This window comes from Glycine soja, chromosome 10, assembly GCF_004193775.1.
Source record: "Glycine soja cultivar W05 chromosome 10, ASM419377v2, whole genome shotgun sequence".
Taxonomy (NCBI): domain Eukaryota; kingdom Viridiplantae; phylum Streptophyta; class Magnoliopsida; order Fabales; family Fabaceae; genus Glycine; species Glycine soja.
The window spans coordinates 49,100,765-49,119,330 of NC_041011.1; the positions used below are offsets into that span (position 1 = coordinate 49,100,765).

At 32.2% G+C, this 18,566-nt stretch overlaps 1 protein-coding gene across 2 annotated transcripts; it reads left to right on the forward strand.

Annotated features, from left to right (window-relative positions):
- Positions 1-2,251: 2,251 nt before the first annotated feature.
- Positions 2,252-9,366, forward strand: LOC114372129 (folate-biopterin transporter 1, chloroplastic-like). Of its 2 annotated transcripts, XM_028329549.1 has the most exons (10): positions 2,252-2,695; positions 2,920-3,161; positions 3,421-3,485; positions 3,606-3,768; positions 4,341-4,489; positions 4,598-4,852; positions 4,980-5,148; positions 5,240-5,332; positions 8,408-8,699; positions 8,818-9,366. In XM_028329549.1, coding segments are annotated over exons 1-10 (1,659 nt in total). In that variant the 5' UTR covers positions 2,252-2,466; the 3' UTR covers positions 8,820-9,366. The 2 variants fall into 2 exon arrangements, with proteins under 2 accessions (XP_028185350.1, XP_028185348.1); XM_028329547.1 differs by having other exon boundaries at positions 8,408-9,366.
- The last annotated feature ends 9,200 nt before the right edge of the window (positions 9,367-18,566 follow it).

The window sequence follows — 18,566 nt, forward strand, 5'->3', positions numbered from 1 at the left end:
AGTGGCTCGCCTTTCTGTTAGAAGAATTCAAAGTTGTTTTCCATCAACTTGTTGTTCTGTACTGTGACTACAAGTCAACTTTACACATTGTTGCAAATCCTATTTCATGTGAGGACCAAGTATATAGAAATTGATTGCCATATCGTTTAAGAAAAGATCCTTGCAGGGCTTGTCAAATTGCTTCCAATTTCTTCCGCCAATCAGCTTGTAGATATATACACCAAAGCACTCATGCTTGGTGCTTTTTAGTTCCTATACTCTAAGCTATGAATGTCCAACATCCATTCCTAGCTTGAGGGGGGATCTTAGCGCATATATATATATATATATATATATATATATATGCTTAGTTTAGCTTGATCATGGTTAGTTCATCTATGTATCTAGTGGTTAGAACTCTAGTTAGTTAGTTAGTTAGTTAGTTAAGAGTTAGTTGCTTCAATTAACTTATGTAAAAAGTTACAATAACAGAATGTAACTAACTGATTACTTTTCAATTATAGATCAAGCTTATTCTTCTTCCTTTATCTTTTGCTTTCTCTACAAGCGACTCAAGCTTGCATCTATCTCCCATGGTTGATACCAAATTTATGACTGCATGAAAATTTGATCCTTCAGAAATATCAACCTTGTTAGAGAGAAACATGTCTATGTGTAGCCGTATGTTAATTCAACATTGCAAAACTATAGGTTTTAGTGTGACTGGATAAGGTGTGAAAAATATAATTTGTTGTGTTTGAAGTAAATAATTGTGTAACAAATTAAAGTAAAATAGTTGTTCAAAGTAGAAGTGGAAAAATTTGTGTTTTCAAAGTTTGAACTATAAAAAAATCAGGAATAAATTAAATACTTGAGATTTAGAAAATAAAAAAGTACTATTGTTTTTAATTTTAATCAATAGCTTTTGGTTTTGCCTTTTAAAAAAAAACTTTTGGTTTGAACAACTAGAACAGTAACATGTTACTTTTTGAGCAAAATAGTTTTCGTTCGGTATAAAAAGTTGATATACCAACACATGAGATTTTGCTTATTAGTTATAGAAATACTAAAAGTATTCGTATACTAGTATTTTCTTTCACCTCAAAAACCTTCTTTCTACATTTTATTCCGATGCAGGTTAATATTATTATTCTTATCAGTTTAATATTATTAATCAAACAGAAAAATAGATAGATTTCAACTTTTTTTTTTTTGGCTTGTACAGTACCAGGAAAGGAAACGAAAAGTAAAAACAAAAATAAGAATAATCGAAGAGTTCCACTTCCAACTTATGCTAAAACAGCGATAGAATGACCATGTTTTCTTCTCGTAAGAAGATAAGAGAGAGTGGAACTGTGGAATGATGTTTTCAAATGATAATTTTTGTTTTAATTCAATTTTTTATTTTTCATTTTAATACTTTATCTCTATGCTTGCTTTCAATTTGATTTTATTTCTCAATTATAACGGTAAAATATTGTCATAAATGACAAAAGGTCAGAATTTCTTACAATAGAAAATCATCATAAATAGTTCAAAAATATGATTAATCTAAAATAAAATATAAAAATTAAATAAAATAATTTTGGAAGACTAAATTTTTTATCCTTTTGAATAAAATTATAAAAATAATTACATTTATTTTATTATAATAAAGAAATAAGATACAATACAATTGGTAAATAACTATGTTTTTTAAGCATGTTATCATGATCCGATTTTTGATCATGTATATAAAGAAAAATTTATTAGTAAGATCAAAATCCATTTCGATAGTTTTTATGGCTAAAAAGATAAATTAATTTTCAACTATCAGTTTGAGATATTCTTAGCAGAAAAAATCAATATAAGGTATTAAACTTGATATTTAATTGGTTCAATTATTTTGTGGGTTCCCATATTTATATCAAATTTTTAATTAGGTCTTTGAATTTTAAATTGGATCATAAACTTTTTTTTGGGACCGAATCTTTCTATCTAATCATCGTGATAAAAAAATAATTATAAACACTTAATTAGAAGTGTAATAAGTGAATTAGCGTTTTTGGAGTGTGTTATAAGATAATTAAGTCAATGATGAAAGATTTGTATAGAGTTTCAACTATTAAATTCAATCAAAGTATTCTATCAAAATTGTTTGACAAGTAAATATTCAGTAAGTAAGTGTGAAATGAGTACAAGTATTTTATTTTTATATTCTAGTTTTCAAAAACTTGTCAGTTTGCCCAAAACACACAAAAGGGCTTTGAACAGCGCTTCAGAAGGCCCTACCCAAACTCCACCTCACACGACGATAGCTTCTAGTCCAGGACACTGAACACTGAACAATAATATAACATGCTTGATTTTTTTTTCCGCTGAATTAACATTAACATGATTGAAATTTGAATATTTTGTTTTGATTCATTGGAGATTTGATTTTTGAATTTCTGTGGCTCGTTAATTTATTAACGGCAATAAATATTATTACTACTACCTTATAGTAAAATGAATTGTGTGTATATTTTGTCTTTAATACCATATTTACCCTCCAATTTTTCCAACTATTATCCTTCTCTTCCACGCCGCACGCCAATTGTCACTCATTCAGCGCGATTCCGCCGGAGAACGCGTCGGAATCCGCCGGAAATGGAAATCTCCGGCACTGTTCCGAGCTCGGGGTCCTCTTTCCGACTCAGCAGCGATGATGGCGACCCTTTGTTAGGTTCTCGTATCGGTAAGCTCCAAAGTTAAAATTCTTCATCCACGGGACATGCAACATTTAATCTTCTTTTTGTTATGTAAAGTTTCTATGTGGTTGGTTAATGCAGTCTTTCATGCAATTGATCATGCTAAGTGATATAGTATTTAAATTGAGCTTGAGTATTTTTATTTTATTTTATTTTATTTTTTGAAATGTGTTAAAGTGGCAGCAACATTGGATTTTGATTTTTGTGGCAGGAGCTGGAACAGATGATGGTGATGCTTTAACAACGGAAACAGATCCAGAGGTTTCGTCCTCTAGTAGAATTGCTGCCAGAAAGAACAAATATCGTACGAGCAGCATCAAATTGTTTGGGGTAGAATTATCCCCTGATAATGTTGCTGTTGCGATGGTGTATTTTGTTCAAGGTGTTTTAGGGCTTGCAAGACTGGCTGTGAACTTTTACTTAAAAGATGATTTGCATTTGGACCCTGCTGAGGTGTGTCATCATGGTTTAATTAATATGCAGTTAATGTACATCTTTTGATTGATTTCATTTGAATTTTATAGCTACAGCTCAATTACCTAATCCAAGGTGTGAATGTTATTAAGTGTGAACTTTGCTTGAATTAAATGTAGAAACCAAAAGAGTGATAGCATTTCCTTGAAAATCTGATCCCTTTGGATTGAATCAATTATACACTAATATTGGAAGGACTGACATGTTACTTCATTACATGCATAATATGTTTGACTAGGCAGCTGTGCTTTCTGGTTTTTCTGCATTGCCGTGGCTTGTCAAACCTCTTTACGGGTTTATTAGGTGAGTCTAAAACTGCATCACTTTTTCCTCTCTCCTGAAATGAGTGGTTCATTATTTTCTCAATTTTATTAATCCTGTGGACTACATTTTCATTATTGAAGTTATTAATATGGCATGCAGTGATTCTGTCCCGCTCTTTGGTTATCGAAGAAGATCGTACCTAGTTTTGTCAGGGCTGCTTGGTGCGCTCTCATGGAGTTTGATGGCTACTTTTGTTGACAACAAGTATAGTGCTGGTTTTTGCATACTTCTTGGATCTCTCTCTGTTGCCTTTTCGGATGTTGTGAGTGTTTCCTACTTAGTAATTCATATATACTTCTTCTCTGGAATAATTTAATTATAAATGATGCTTGGTGCACATCAACACCAAGCAGACCACCTCACATCCATGTGAGGTTACTGAATTAGAGTGTGGGTGAACAGAAAATGGGGCAGGATAATTTGTAATCAAATGGTGAAAGTTATGTAGATTTAAGGTGATGTATGGCTTAGCATTATTCTTTAATTATGCAGGTGTGCTTCCTATCTTCTTTATTTTTTATACTTGGTATCTTCGTGTACCAGTACATATCTTATTGCAAAATTGTGATTCATACTTTCATATTCTTTGATTAGTTTAAAATATACTATATTTTTAATTTTAAATAGTTATACTCCTTGTATCATCTGGTAAGTACTAAGGTATTCTATATATATTGAGGTCCCTTTGCAACTTTGCCTTTTCCATCACTGTGATTCGTGCACGGATAACTCACCTTATTTTATGTTTTCAATTTTATCTGTCTCTGATATTATGGCTGTAGTGTTTTATCATCTATAGATTCAATTGTTCCGAGACACTGAGCTGTGTTTCAGGTTGTAGATTCAATGGTTGTGGAGAGGGCACGTGGTGAGTCACAAAGCACCTCAGGATCTCTTCAGTCTTTATGTTGGGGTTCTTCGGCCTTTGGTGGAATTGTGAGCTCCTACTTCAGTGGATCTTTGTTGGATGCATATGGAGTAAGGTACTAAAAGACGTTTGTGAACCAAGATACTTCTGATTTCTGATAGCACTATTTTTTTTTTCTCTTTTTTACGTTCATATAAATTCTAACAAGTTTATACTGTTCCAGGTTTGTTTTTGGTGTCACATCATTGCTTCCGTTGATAACATCTGTAGTTGCCGTTCTTGTAAAAGAACAACCTATGATTGGTACAGCAAGAGGGCTAAATCTTCTTTTTTCCGGGCCAGAGTTTTTGGAAAGTTCAAAACAGCGCATTATTCAGCTGTGGGGTTCTGTACGACAGCGTAGTGTTTTTCTTCCTACTTTGTTTATTTTCTTGTGGCAAGCAACCCCGCAGTCTGACTCTGCTATGTTCTACTTTACGTATGTTCATTCTATGAATGTGATCATTGTTTTTTTTTATCTGTAATGAGTTTCATGTCCACTTTGGTATTCTCTTATCACCTCACACCATTTACTTCAGTTTTAAAAAACTTCTTATCCATTTCAGCACAAATTCTCTTGGTTTTACTCCTGAGTTTTTGGGACGTGTCAAGCTTGTTACCTCAATTGCGTCTCTGCTTGGTGTTGGTCTTTATAATGGATTTCTGAAGAATGTGCCTTTACGAAAAGTATTTTTTGCAACTACACTTTTAGGTTCAACGCTTGGGATGACTCAGGTTAATTGTATATTTCAGTTATGTTTTTATCTTTTTAATTTGAGATGACTGTTCTAAATATCTTTCTTTTGTTTTTAACCTCTTATGTCAGGTTTTCCTCGTTACTGGACTAAACCGGAAGTTTGGCATTAGTGATGAGTGGTTTGCAATTGGTGATTCATTAATTCTCACTGTTTTGAGTCAGGTTATCATTGTCTTTTTTTACTCATTAGTTATATACTACTGGCTCTGGAAAACATACCTGTCATACCATCTCTGCTTTACTTGTTATTAATTAGGTTTATTTTGTTTACTAAAAAACTGAGGTTTCTTGTATTTAATTTATCTTTCTCTATTCAAGCTTAAAGTCCATTTATCTTTTCTACCACTGCTCTTAAAGTCTAATATTTTCTCATTATAATGTTAAGTTTTCATGGTAAATTTAAGTCTAATATTGTTGATACTTCTTGAAGCTGCTATTATTTGCTAACATTAGATTTTAAGTTATTGTTTGTTTAAAATAAAAAAGCACTGGTAACTTCTAAAAGAAGTTAAAAGGGACTTTCAAAAAGCACCAGCTGCTGGCAGTCTTCTAGAAGTAGGTTTTGAGGGATTTACTGTACACTTATATTTTATGTTTGCATTTAACACTTCAGTTGAACTGATAGGAATAGATGATAAATGGAAGAAAAACAGAATTTCTTTATTGATTGAGTGTATACAAAGAATTCCCTGAATATTTGAGAGATCCTGACCTCTTCCTAGTCCTAATTCTATTTTACCATATGACTCTTTTCTTCTCAACCCCTCTCTTACTGTTTATAGGCAGCTACTGGTCTGCTAACATAAACCCACCCTTAATGGGGCTAAACAGTGACGAGCTCATTCCCCTTCTTTTTAACATAACCCCTTGTATTTCTTTGATTATCTAACCTAACTAGTTACAAACATAAGTAACTAACTAATGAATATTTGATAGAACTGGTATCATTACTGTGAGAAAGAACTGGTCTTCTATTGAATGAAAATAGGGAGGAACCCCTAGGAAGTGAGAGGTCTGGATCCAGTCCTTACACTGCTTTCTGAATCACAGAAGTTCCCATAACTGTTTTTAGTTATTCCTATCTATAAGCCGCAATTGGTCTACTGACATAAACCCACCCCTAATAGGTCTAATCAGTTGTAGGCCCATTCCCCTTCTTTCTTTTACTAACCTAACTAACTAACTAAGTAACTAATGGGTATCTATCACTACTCTCCCCCTAAAGTTTCCCATTGTCCCCAAGATGAACAGCTTGTGACTGCTGAAAGAGTCGTACTGGTGTTTCAACTGATTGAAGAAGCATGGTGACCAGGCCAATTAAACCATTACAGCCCAAATTTAACTTTCATTCCACTTGGGTCAAACACAAAAATGTGAGTGCCTCCATTCTTTTCCAACACTCTGTTTTAAGGCATTCTTGACCATGAAACAGAGTGTTTTGAGTTGCACCTGAAGAAGGTTATCACTTATCCAGGTCATCCACGTTATTTTGTTTGTTCCTTGGGAACAATTCAGTTGCTGTGGTTTCCTGTTTTCTTTCCTTTTTAGTTTTTACCATTTAATTGGATTGGGCCAGACTCATTAATTCTGAAAAGAAACCATTTCTTTCTCCAAGATTTCAACTCTTCACCACTCTCCTTTCCATGAATGGATATGATTATAGTGGTTTTTGCAATGGCGGTTGTTGACCAACAATTTTCTCACTTTCCAACCTCTTTTTCTCCCTCCACTTCTTTTGCTTCTGTTCTTGTTTCTTTTCTTGGTCGATTCACCCTTTGCCAACTTGATTCTTTCTTGGCTCTTAATCCTTGGAAACTTCATTTTCACTCATGGTTTCTTCCTTCTCTGAATCTTGAAGACAAACTCAAAGCTTTGGTCGAAGGCACTTAAGCACCACCTTCTCAAAGGTAAAAATGTGACATTTTGGTTGCTCTTCCTAGAAAGAAAACCACCAGTTGAGAATGTCTTCTTTCAATGTCATCCAAACCCAAGATAGCTACTTCTCATGCACTCCAAGTCTCATCAAAATAATGATCTAAATTGATCAACCACCAAAAGGCATTGCCTGTCCCATCAAATCTTGGAATCATTCTTCCATCAAATTTTGGAATTATTTTCACAACCCCACAACTCCAAGATTGGAGCTCTGGTACCAGTTGATAGAACTGGTAGCATAACAGTGAGAAAGAATTGGTTTTTTACTGACTGGGAGGAGCCCCTAGGAAGCAATACATGATACCAGATATTTCAAGAGGCCTGGTTCCACTCCTTACACTGCTTTCCCAATCACAAAAGAGCCCCTAGGAAGCAATACATGATTCCAGATATTTCAAGAGGTCTGGATCCACTCCTTACACTGCTTTCTCAATTACGAAAGTCCCCTAAACTGGCAGTTTGCTGATATAAACCCACCCTTAATGGGCCTGATCAATTGTAGGCCCATTCCCCTTATATCCAACACAAACCCTTGTATTTCTTTGACTAACCTAACCTAACTACTCATTATTAACATAATTAATTAATGGGTATCTATATATAAGTATCTATCAATACTCCCTCCCCAATAATTCACCTTGTCCTCAACCCCTATATTCTAATCCTATTTCACCAAATGACCCCCTTTTTTCTCAACTCCTCCACTACTGGTCTGCTAACATAAGCCCATCCTTAATGGGGACTATCTAACCTAACTAATTACCAACATAACTAACAAATGGGTATCTATCAATACAGTTTCAGGCCAATTCCCTTTCTTTCTAATGTAACTCCTTAAATTTCTTTGACTATCTAACATAACTGACTAATAGGTATTTACCATGAACATCCTTAGTTACAAAGTTTACAAGCCACTCATAAAATATGTACCTTTCTATGTAGACAGCTTGTTTGTAGGTATACAAGGATTGTGAAGGCTCAAAATGCTAAAATATAATTGTTTCTTCCTTTTTGTGATCAAAAAAGGAATTCTTCAACTTGTTTTTTAGGATTCACACCTTACTTATGGAAAAGTAAATAAGGAGGCATAAATTTTGTGTTTGTTTTGATAATGATTAGTTAAATTTGATCCTTTATATGACTTACAACATAATTAAATGCTAATGCATACCATGAAATAAGCAGTATCAGCATGCACCATGTGGATAAATTTCTTGTGCTTTGATTCTACAGCACTCAACTATTAGTCTATTATTTGTTTGAGCGAAATTTGTCTTGCATCTGATTACTAGTTTATTTCAGGCTTCTTTCATGCCTGTTCTTGTGCTAGCAGCAAGATTATGTCCTGAAGGAATGGAGGCAACTCTTTTTGCAACTCTCATGTCTGTATCTAATGGAGGGAGTGTTGTTGGGGGATTGTTAGGGGCGGGCTTGACTCAACTATTTGGAATTACCAAGGACAGATTTGATAACTTAGCAGCTTTGATAATCCTTTGCAATCTTAGCTCATTATTGCCTCTGCCTCTTCTTGGCCTTCTCCCTGGGGACAATCCTGATATGAATGAGGAGGACAATTCCGATATTGAGATGAAATGTAATTGATTTTGGTTGTTTGCCCCTGGCTTTTCGTGGACTTGTCTGTCTTTGTCAAGCTATACCCAAGTTTTGCTCTCATTGCTTGCAAATCTAACAGACATCACTTACACATGCAGAAAATTTTGTATATATGTAGTATGATGCTAAAGTTGCTACCAAGGCCTTATTTTATCATGACATCCAGTTCACTTCAAAACTAAAACGGACTGATTTTATGGAGAAAGAACCTTGTGCACAATATGCTCTGGAGTAACTCAAGACAGTGCTAACTTATCGATGACAGAATATCAGTCTCGGCAGAACTCAGAACTATCACAGGTTCTTTTGTAACGTACTTTCTCCTTTTTGTTTAATCATGTACCTCTTTACTTCTTTGCAAGAACTCGGGCTTTGTACTTATTAGCCAATAATTGTCATTTGGCAATGGGAACCGAGTTTTAGGCCTCGGACGTGTTTGTATAAGCTATTGTCATTGGCAATTTCCTATATCAGACAACAGGCAATTTGTTTTTCTTGTTTCTTTCTTATCTTCTAGTGGAGGGAAGATTCACTGGGTCCATGTACTTCATAAGGTCAAGTAATTATCCCTAGTGCTTATGCTCAACATCTCATCTATGGTAAAATGGAGGATTTATGCCATTTTATATATTCTAAATATTAAATCATCATTGGCCTGTGATTTTTACAGTTTTTTTTCCTATTGAAATGTTAAATTTCAATATAAGGGAGTGAATTCATGTTTTATTTATGCTTCAAGTCTGAATAGAACATAATTCGTGTTTAGTAAAAGTAGAAAAACGAGGAAATGGAGATGTACTATATTGGTGAAGTTGATGACTTGTGAACTTGTATTTTATTTTTAGACAAATTTTAGATAAAGTTTGTTTTGTATTTTCATTATCAAGCTTTTAATGAAATGATAGCATGTATTTTTTTAAATAAAATTATGTAATACATTCAAATAAGGTTATTTTATATAGATCAACCAAAAATAAAGGTTATTTAATATGGAAAAGAACGTATACATGCCATTATTTGATAGGAGAACGTGATCTTATTAACAACACGAAAAACTTTATCATTTTATATTTGACAGTGGCTCTATCTGGTTTTTAGAAGAAAAATTGAAAAAAATCCAAATTCATTGAATGTTGATTAATGGTTTCCCCCTCACATTCTCGTTCCCTCCACAAATATCCAAACTCTCAAGTGGAATTGTTTACTTCCCATTTTTCCATCATGTGTTCCTTGTCATCCCTTATCCAAGTAAATTATAATGATATCTTTGGAAGTTCTGGGAAGAATAGGATGAGATAAAATAGAGAGCGAAGGAATGGATGGAACTCATCATGGAAGAGTTATGTAGTGAAATATTGAATGACATGCTGTTAAAATTTATAATGTTTGAAAGGTCTGGAAAAAGGAATAAGATGAGATAAGGTAGAGAGCCAAGAAATGCAGTAGAAGAGTTATGTAGTGAAATAGTGAATGACATGTTAAAATTAATTGTTTTTTGCCGTCTCATTTGGAAAAGGACAAAAAGGGAGTTCGAGAGGGAATGGAGAAGAAGAAGAAAGAATGTGCTGATAAATTGATGTATGAATATTTATATTGAGTTGAAAGATAAAATTAATTCATATATATACTTTAATTTTTGAAGAAACTAAATGAGAGTGTTCTATAAAAGTTATATGCACAAGTTAATTTCAACTCATACGAAAAATTTATTTTATTTTTTATAAATATTTATTGAAAAGTTTATCCATAAAGTGTTTAAATATATTTCATCTCATATTTTCTTTGCACAAATTTGTTTAAACTCACAAATAAAGAAAACTATTTACATTCCCTGATTACTCTTCATCCAATTCTCTCATTCAATGCAAACGCAAACATAATGATTGAGCCCTTAGATGTGTGATACCTGGTGCGGTATTTATGTCTTTTCGCATAGAAAACAATATGGCAACGAATTTTGTCATGAAAACAATAACATAACATAGTAGTAAAAGATTAACAAGGCTTTGAGAAATATCTTAAACATTAATAAGAGAATCTCAATCCACTAGGAAGAAAGGGATATTATTAACCCAATATGCAACTTCGGATATGGCGGCTTCACATGTGGCAGGTGGTGGATGTTACAGTCAGTGTGCACATGGTGGGTCACACTATGCTTTGTCACCATCTACTGTTTCTTACTCACACACTTATTCATATCATTAAGTTGACAAGTGGGGTCTTACATCAAACCTTTGGAGCCATATTGGTCTGATCCAAGCCACACACTCCCACACGCATATGTGACTGACCAATGAATTGAGTTCTTAAAAACATGAATCAGTGATATGAGGACAGGGTTCCCCGGGAATGAGACTAGTGTTCGTGCTTGCTTGGCTCATATACCCTTGCTTGAAGCATTGACATAGATAATCATTATTGTTCATTCATCACCCAAAAATTAGACTCGGGACATTGTTCATTTACTCTAAATCATACCTACATCATTAGTTACCATGCGTGCTGCTATACTAAATAAGGAACTTGACTGAGTGATTGAGCCTATTGGTTCAAACTTCAAAATCAGTGATCTACTAGTACTTATTTTTATTTTTCTCAGTTAATCATTTAAGTATTTGTTGAATGTTATATTCCTGTCATATCAAAAGGATCATAGTATCATTCATAATTGAATAAATTTAATTAATTTCTCTGCACACAATAAGTATCCCTATTGATGCGAAATGCCAGCTGAAGAAACCATATAAATCCCAACTGGGGCTTGCCAAGTTGCGATATGGCACTTTCTTGTTACTAGTAGTGCAATGGTCCAAATCATTCTACACCATTGAATCAGAAGAAATAATACTACTATCAACACAGAAGAATATCTTTTTGATACATCTATTGTTTTATCTTTCTACCAAATATGTTAATAAATAATGAAATGGTTCAATAAGAACCTTGCTTGCATTCAATAATAAAATTACTTTAGTAGTTTGTTTCAGGAAGTTTTATTTATTTTTCTTTCTGTTGTTAGTTACAACTTTTTCTTTTTTCTATTTCTAGCTTCACTTATAAAAGATTTTGGATGCAAAAATGATTTGGTATTGTTAGTTGAGATTCTTTGCATATACTTCTTTAGGACAGAGTGGCTAACAACACCCAAAAAGCTTTGAGATAAGAGGACTCAAGTTGAAATCTATCTGTTTTGAGTCGAGGTGATCAATGTTGATGTAATAACAAAGCTCAATATTGGCACAATAAAGTCCTCGTAGGTATAAAGATACAAGCCCCCTTAGCAACTAAGAAAAGGAAAATGTTCAGACCACGGTTTCATCATTAATACAAGATCCTGGTCATTGTTTATTGTGATATATTTATTGTCTATAGACTGTATATAAGATGCCCCACATAATAAAATATTTTTGAGATACACACTTGAATCCAATAATGTCTCTAAAAGATCTTTGGATTATGTTCTGAATTCGACGAAGCTATTGGTTCAATAAATTTATTTGTCAGTACAAAGATGATGGCAACCAGTTTCTTAAGGCTTTTGGTTAATGTCAGGGATCGTGTTTGGGCGATACAAAATTCTGTGAAAGCATCAAGCGTGTGGATCTTCAAATTACGAAACAGTAAAAAGAAAAGAAGATTAATTAAAAATTCTACATTTTATTTTGGTTCTTTATATATATAAAAAATTCTACATTTTGGTTTATGCAATGACATACTGTTTTTTGTTTTGATTTTTATAAACAGCTTTATAACTTTGGCAAACGCTATTTCTAAATATTTTTTAGTATAAAAACGAAAAATGTATTTTTATATATGTAACTATGTAAAGACTAAAAAAAAATAATATGAAATTCTTCTAATACGTCATACACCAAAAAATCTCACATAACTTAAAGAATTGAGATTAAAGAAAATTGATAAACATTCTTCTCTCTTAACATATTGTGATGTCTTTCAAGAACTAAATCAAATAGTACTTTGAATGCAAAAAACTTAACGGTGCAACAGACTTGAAGTTGAAAAATAATTATATTATATTATATATATATATATATATATATATATATATATATATATATATATATATATATATATATATATATATTCATGTAAAGATTAAAATGAAAATATTAGGGGACCAAATTTTTAATTTAGTCAAAAAAGAATGAAGTTCATTTTCAAAATGTTGTTTGACAATTGAAAGACAAAATAGTTTTCTTACATACATGCACCATTGCAGTTCGATAATTGGTGGTGGTTGCTGCCTTTGTAATTTTTGAGAGACAACAACAACTCTGCTAATGATGATGGACAAAGATTAAATTAAAGCATCAATGATGATTGATTTGGACTTTGGTGGTCTGACCTGTATGAAAGCTCTATCCATTTTCATGGCCTTCTAATAGTGTGTCTCAAGATAATGTTAAGTTGTTAAGATTAAAAAGTAGGTTACCAAGTGCTAAATGATTGATAGCGGAAATACAATTGAGGAGTGGTTGGATGAAAAAGAGAAGAAAGAATCCACATTAGGAAGGTAAGTGCCATGTGGGTTGCCATGTGAACACCATTAAATTTGTGAACAGGGACTACCTTCCAACTAATACTTAAACATACCTCCAAGCAAGGTTTGCATGTGAGAAATCATTGACTCATCAAGTCTGAACGGATATCTAGGGAATATATATATATATATATATATATATATATATATATATATGCAAAAGAGGTTCAGAAAACTAATATAATAATCCATATATATTGGGAAATATAAATTCTGTTTAGGATGAAACAAGGTTATGCCATGTGATTACTAATAAACTAGTAATGAGGATTTTCAATTTTCACCTGTTGATAAAAAGAAAAATAAGATATCACTATTGAGACATAAATTCTGTCATTAGCGAATTTAAACTTTGCAAAGGGATGATTTATTTTTCTTCTAAATTTCATGTAAACACAATAGTTGGTTGCGTAAAGATGAGTTGTGACTTTAAAAACAAAAGTTTAAATTTTGAAGTTGTCATGAAACAAGCTTTTACCTAACCCGCATCTCTTGTGCGAGAGCTAGTAGCACAACCGTTAAATGCCTGTTAAAGAAAAAAAAATACATTTAATCAGTCCATATTAAAGAATTGGTACTAGCCCAACATAATGTCCCTTAGTAGAGTTGACGGGTTAGATTCTTTTTGTTTTCACTTTTGCATTTTGCACGAAGGCTTAGATTCACATTATTGTTGTAGTATTATATAGGACAACAAACTTGACAGCAGCACAAACAAACAAAAACCATAACATAAAAATATGCATGGATTTTCGGAAGGAATAATGCTATTTGGTGGATAAATGCGGCTCAAGCGTAGCCGCAGAAAGTTAAAATGAAACCACAAATGAAGGAGTTGAATGGATAATAAGTAAGCTTTTTTTTTTTTTACAAATGTTAATAATTGTGAAGTACTATTTATTTGTTTTGTTGATTGGAGTTACTCTTTTTAGTTATATTTTTTTTCACTTAAATCAACGTAATGAAAAGCATTATACTACTTAGCATGCTAATCAATTAACATGAAATTATTTTAACATAATTAATTATTTTAAAATTGTATTCAGAAATATGCAATTACAGAACATTAAAATAATAAGAACTTTATCACTTAGAGTAGTTTTATTTCACTAGAATAGGATTACTTTCCTAAAAAATATATGTAGTCTAGCTCTTACAAAAATATGAAAAACAGAACAATGTTATTACTGTAGTAGTAATTACAGCTTTTCATTTGTCGGTAAAACGTTCTGAAATTTGTCAAAATAGGGAGCTTCATATAAACTGTCTAATTGATAGCATGATTTTTTTTTCATATTGCTAATTAGAATCGAAATTAAATTTAAATAGCAATAATTTTTAAAAGTAAGTATTAAACTCTAATTAACTTCACTCCCTGGATAAGCTTTGGATATAGTCTGCCATGCAAGAAAATGGAGATGTACCCCCGTTACCATATCTATTTGCATAAAAGAAGAAATGCTATATATATCTCCATGTTCATATAATAAATTTTCTGAAAGAAAACCAGTGATAATTTGGTCCAGCTCGTGACCTTTAAACATTATTCCGACATACCATTTTTGTGGCCATCGTAATTGCAATACACCTAACAGACAAGCTACCCCATGTTACAGCCTTTTGACTTGTATGTGGACCTATAAGTAATAAGGAACTTATAGTTTCTATCCCTTGGAAGGACACTGCTAGCTTCTTGACCTGATGATCCTGAAAAGAAAACCAAACTCTCCTATCACAACGCTGGTATAAGCAAACGGACTTTATTTTATTTTCATGCATGGTCCTTGTATCATGTGTCTGTTTTCAGCTTCAAACTGAGCACATCCGAATACAGATTTTATCGTAACTAGATGTCTAAGATTTGTCTTTTGTCAATTACCCGCTAACCTAAAAACTCAAACTGTTAAGTGTAGGCTAATGAATGGTTTTATATGTAACACAACTCTAGGTGATTATGTAAATTCCTCCTAAAATGACTTCTAACTGTAGGATTTTAATATCTTAAATTGCGGGTAAAATTAGTCAATGCTCATAGTACACTTTCACTGTGATTAACCATAGTTGGATTCATGTTAATGACTAATCTAACTAGGCTTCTATATTATGTACTAAGAAGGTTTTTTTTTTTTCATCATAGCTCACTACCATTCAAACTAACAACTTATTGGTTAAGAAAATTTTATATTACATTGATTGCAAATTTCGGATAAACTCATAGTAAATTTAAATTTAGGTTTTTTGGGAATTGAACACGTCCTAGAATTTATAACACTTATACATCTTGTTCAACTAATTAAATTAAATTCCTTTATATTTAAATTTAGGCTTCGGTCACTAACAACAGAGGTCCTAAAAATATTACCTAATTTATGCAATTATTGTTGCCAAGTTAGCCCGCTCAATAATGATTCTTCTCGTGTCATGAGCCTAACTAACTTTATTTTCCGTGGCTTAATAATGATCTGGCCAGGCCTTCAAAATCAGATCACTAGTCCCAAGTGTGAGAAGAGGACCGATCGACCCCCCTTGCATTCACTATCAGTTTCGTTTCAATGTCAATGTGATCAGATTAAAAGCCTGAAAGCTACCCTTATAGATTGGTTGAACCGAGTTAAGAAAATCCATGGTACAAGAAATCTTCTAAAGATTTAGAAATTAAGAGCAAGTAACATATGTGAAAATACAAAATGAGTCGTTGGGGAAGGGGGTTTAAACTTTCAACAGAACATGCACGTTCTATGTTTCTTTATACACTTTCTTGATCCTCCTTCATATATACACCTACTCTGACTTTGACTTGCTTTTCTTTTCCGGCAAAATTAATTCAGGGTTTTGAGCTCATGAGCAATGACAGACCAATTGTGATCTTCCACGCGTATGAATTATAAGAAGTCCATTTCTATTTTCTTGTGAAATTACGTCAAAATTATTAGGAAAAAAATGTAGTTGAAAGCAACATTGATCACATACAAAGATAAACATTGTGGGAAAATATAATATATAATATAATAGAATATAACAATTGATATTTCCTTTTCAATGATGCTAGGATATGGTCACTCTGGCGTCATATTAATGGAGACCAATAAAAGCGAGTTCAAAACAAGATATTTTTTGGTAGATGAGTTCAAAATTGAACAGGTGCAAAATTGTTCAGTGGGGTGGAATTGTGTCCCGTGAGTGAGATAATTCCATGTAGATAATTGAAGAGGTGCAGTGCAGTTGCTAATTAAAAAAAAAAAAATCACGCTAGGTTTGCATTTTGCAAACATATTGGCCAAGACAATGGTGTGTAATTAATTGCCTTGCGCACTTTGTTATGAAAAGGAAAGAAAAAGAAATGGTTTTTAAGGGTGTATTGATCGAGCCTGAGTAGTATTATTGCAGCTTTCAACACCTTGGAAAAATCTGGCAATGTGTAGTCAAGTCGTCAATTTGTTGTTTGTCACATTCTTCTGTCAAGTAATTTTAAAGTGAATTATGATTCAAAAGAAAGTATAGTTTTGTAACTTACTTTTATATCCATTTTCTTTTCATTCTTATATTATATTGCAACACTTTATGGTGTGATATTATATATATATAAAAAAAAAACCAACAACAATAAGGTGTGGTGGTCAATCAGTCGACAACTTTTAAAAAAATAGATACCTTGAGTGTTCATATTAATGTTAATTCTCTTCTTTGTGGTTTGAATTTCTGTTAAAATTACCTTTTCTAAGTAAATGGGAAGTATTTAACTATTTATTGTCATTCATATTTTTATGACCATTTATTTTCAAGTAATATTTATATGAAAGTTATCATTTCTATTCTAGTAATATTTATCTAAAATATTATTTCATTAATCAAACTAATAATGTAAATTTTATCAAATCTAAATAATTAGAAGCAACAATAAATAGAAATCTCACGCATTTCGGTCCGTGACGATTTTTTTTGTTACAAATAATTCTGTACAGAAAACAGTTTTGGTTGAATCAAATATGATTATATGAATGATATTTTTTTAAAAAAACATTTAATATGATTACATACTCAATATTCTAATACAGTATTGACTAAATCAAATAATTTTATGTCAGTTTTTTAGAGCAATTTTATGTTAGTTAATTTACCTATTTGATGGCAGAGAAGGTCTGACTTGGATAAATATTACTTTATTAGTGGCACATTCTTTCTCATAGCTCGTTACTGAAAATTGCATACAGCAATCTTCTATCGGTCACACTGACCATGAATTTATGGTAATCTATCAGAGCAATGTAATCCAATTGAGATAGGAACATCGCAGAAAAATTGCAAAAATTCACACTGATTTGAACAAGTTTATTTTTTCTTGGTTATGATGGTGACCGAAGCTTGCTGAGCAAAGGCTATTGCGGACGAAACACATGACCATTATGGGGGAAATGTTGACATTCATGGACTGAGCTAATAAAACGGATCGGCAAATCTGGCTTACCTTGCCATGTGCTTTGAGTTTCTCTGAGTTTTTATTTCCTCATTTCGTTTGTAACATCGGGCGGAACAAAAGAAAGAAACAAGGAAGCCTTAGCCAAGTCAAAAGATTCACTTGAAAACATGGGTAAACATTTCACATGTATGCTTTCTTTCCTAATTTGGTTTTCTCTATTAAAATTTTCACAATAACATACGCGGTAGCTAGGAAGTATTTTTAAAGAGACAAAGTATATATAAAGCTTTTATAAAAATATAAGATTTATTATATCGAAAATTCAAAATTCATTTAACGTGGTATATAAGTTACCATGTTCAACTTTGTACTAAAGTGACAATAATGCAGGATGATAATGATAAGGGTTTGGATAGAAAATTATAATATTTGTGATTGAGTATATAAATCAGTTGACACAACATTATTATTTTAGTTTAATTAGTATTTTAAAGCTTTAATCATGAGTATATAATATGCTTAATTACAAAAATAGTCCCATATTTTTCTTAACTTATTAAATTGTTCCCTTTATATTTTAATTCATTATTAGAGTTCTTTTTTTTTTTAAATGAGTTATTTGTATTTTGAGAGCAAAAATTAGACGTTGACTATTAAGGAAAAGTGTTGATTGTCACGTGTCATTATCTAATTAAAGACACATGATCGTCAACGACCAATTACATAATGACACGTGACAGTCAATATTTTTTGTTAATAGTTAATGTTCAATTTTAGTCATAGGGACTCAAATAGTCAATTAAAAAAAAAGAACTCTAATTAAGCCATATTGAATTAAAATATAAGGAGACCGATTTAATGAATTA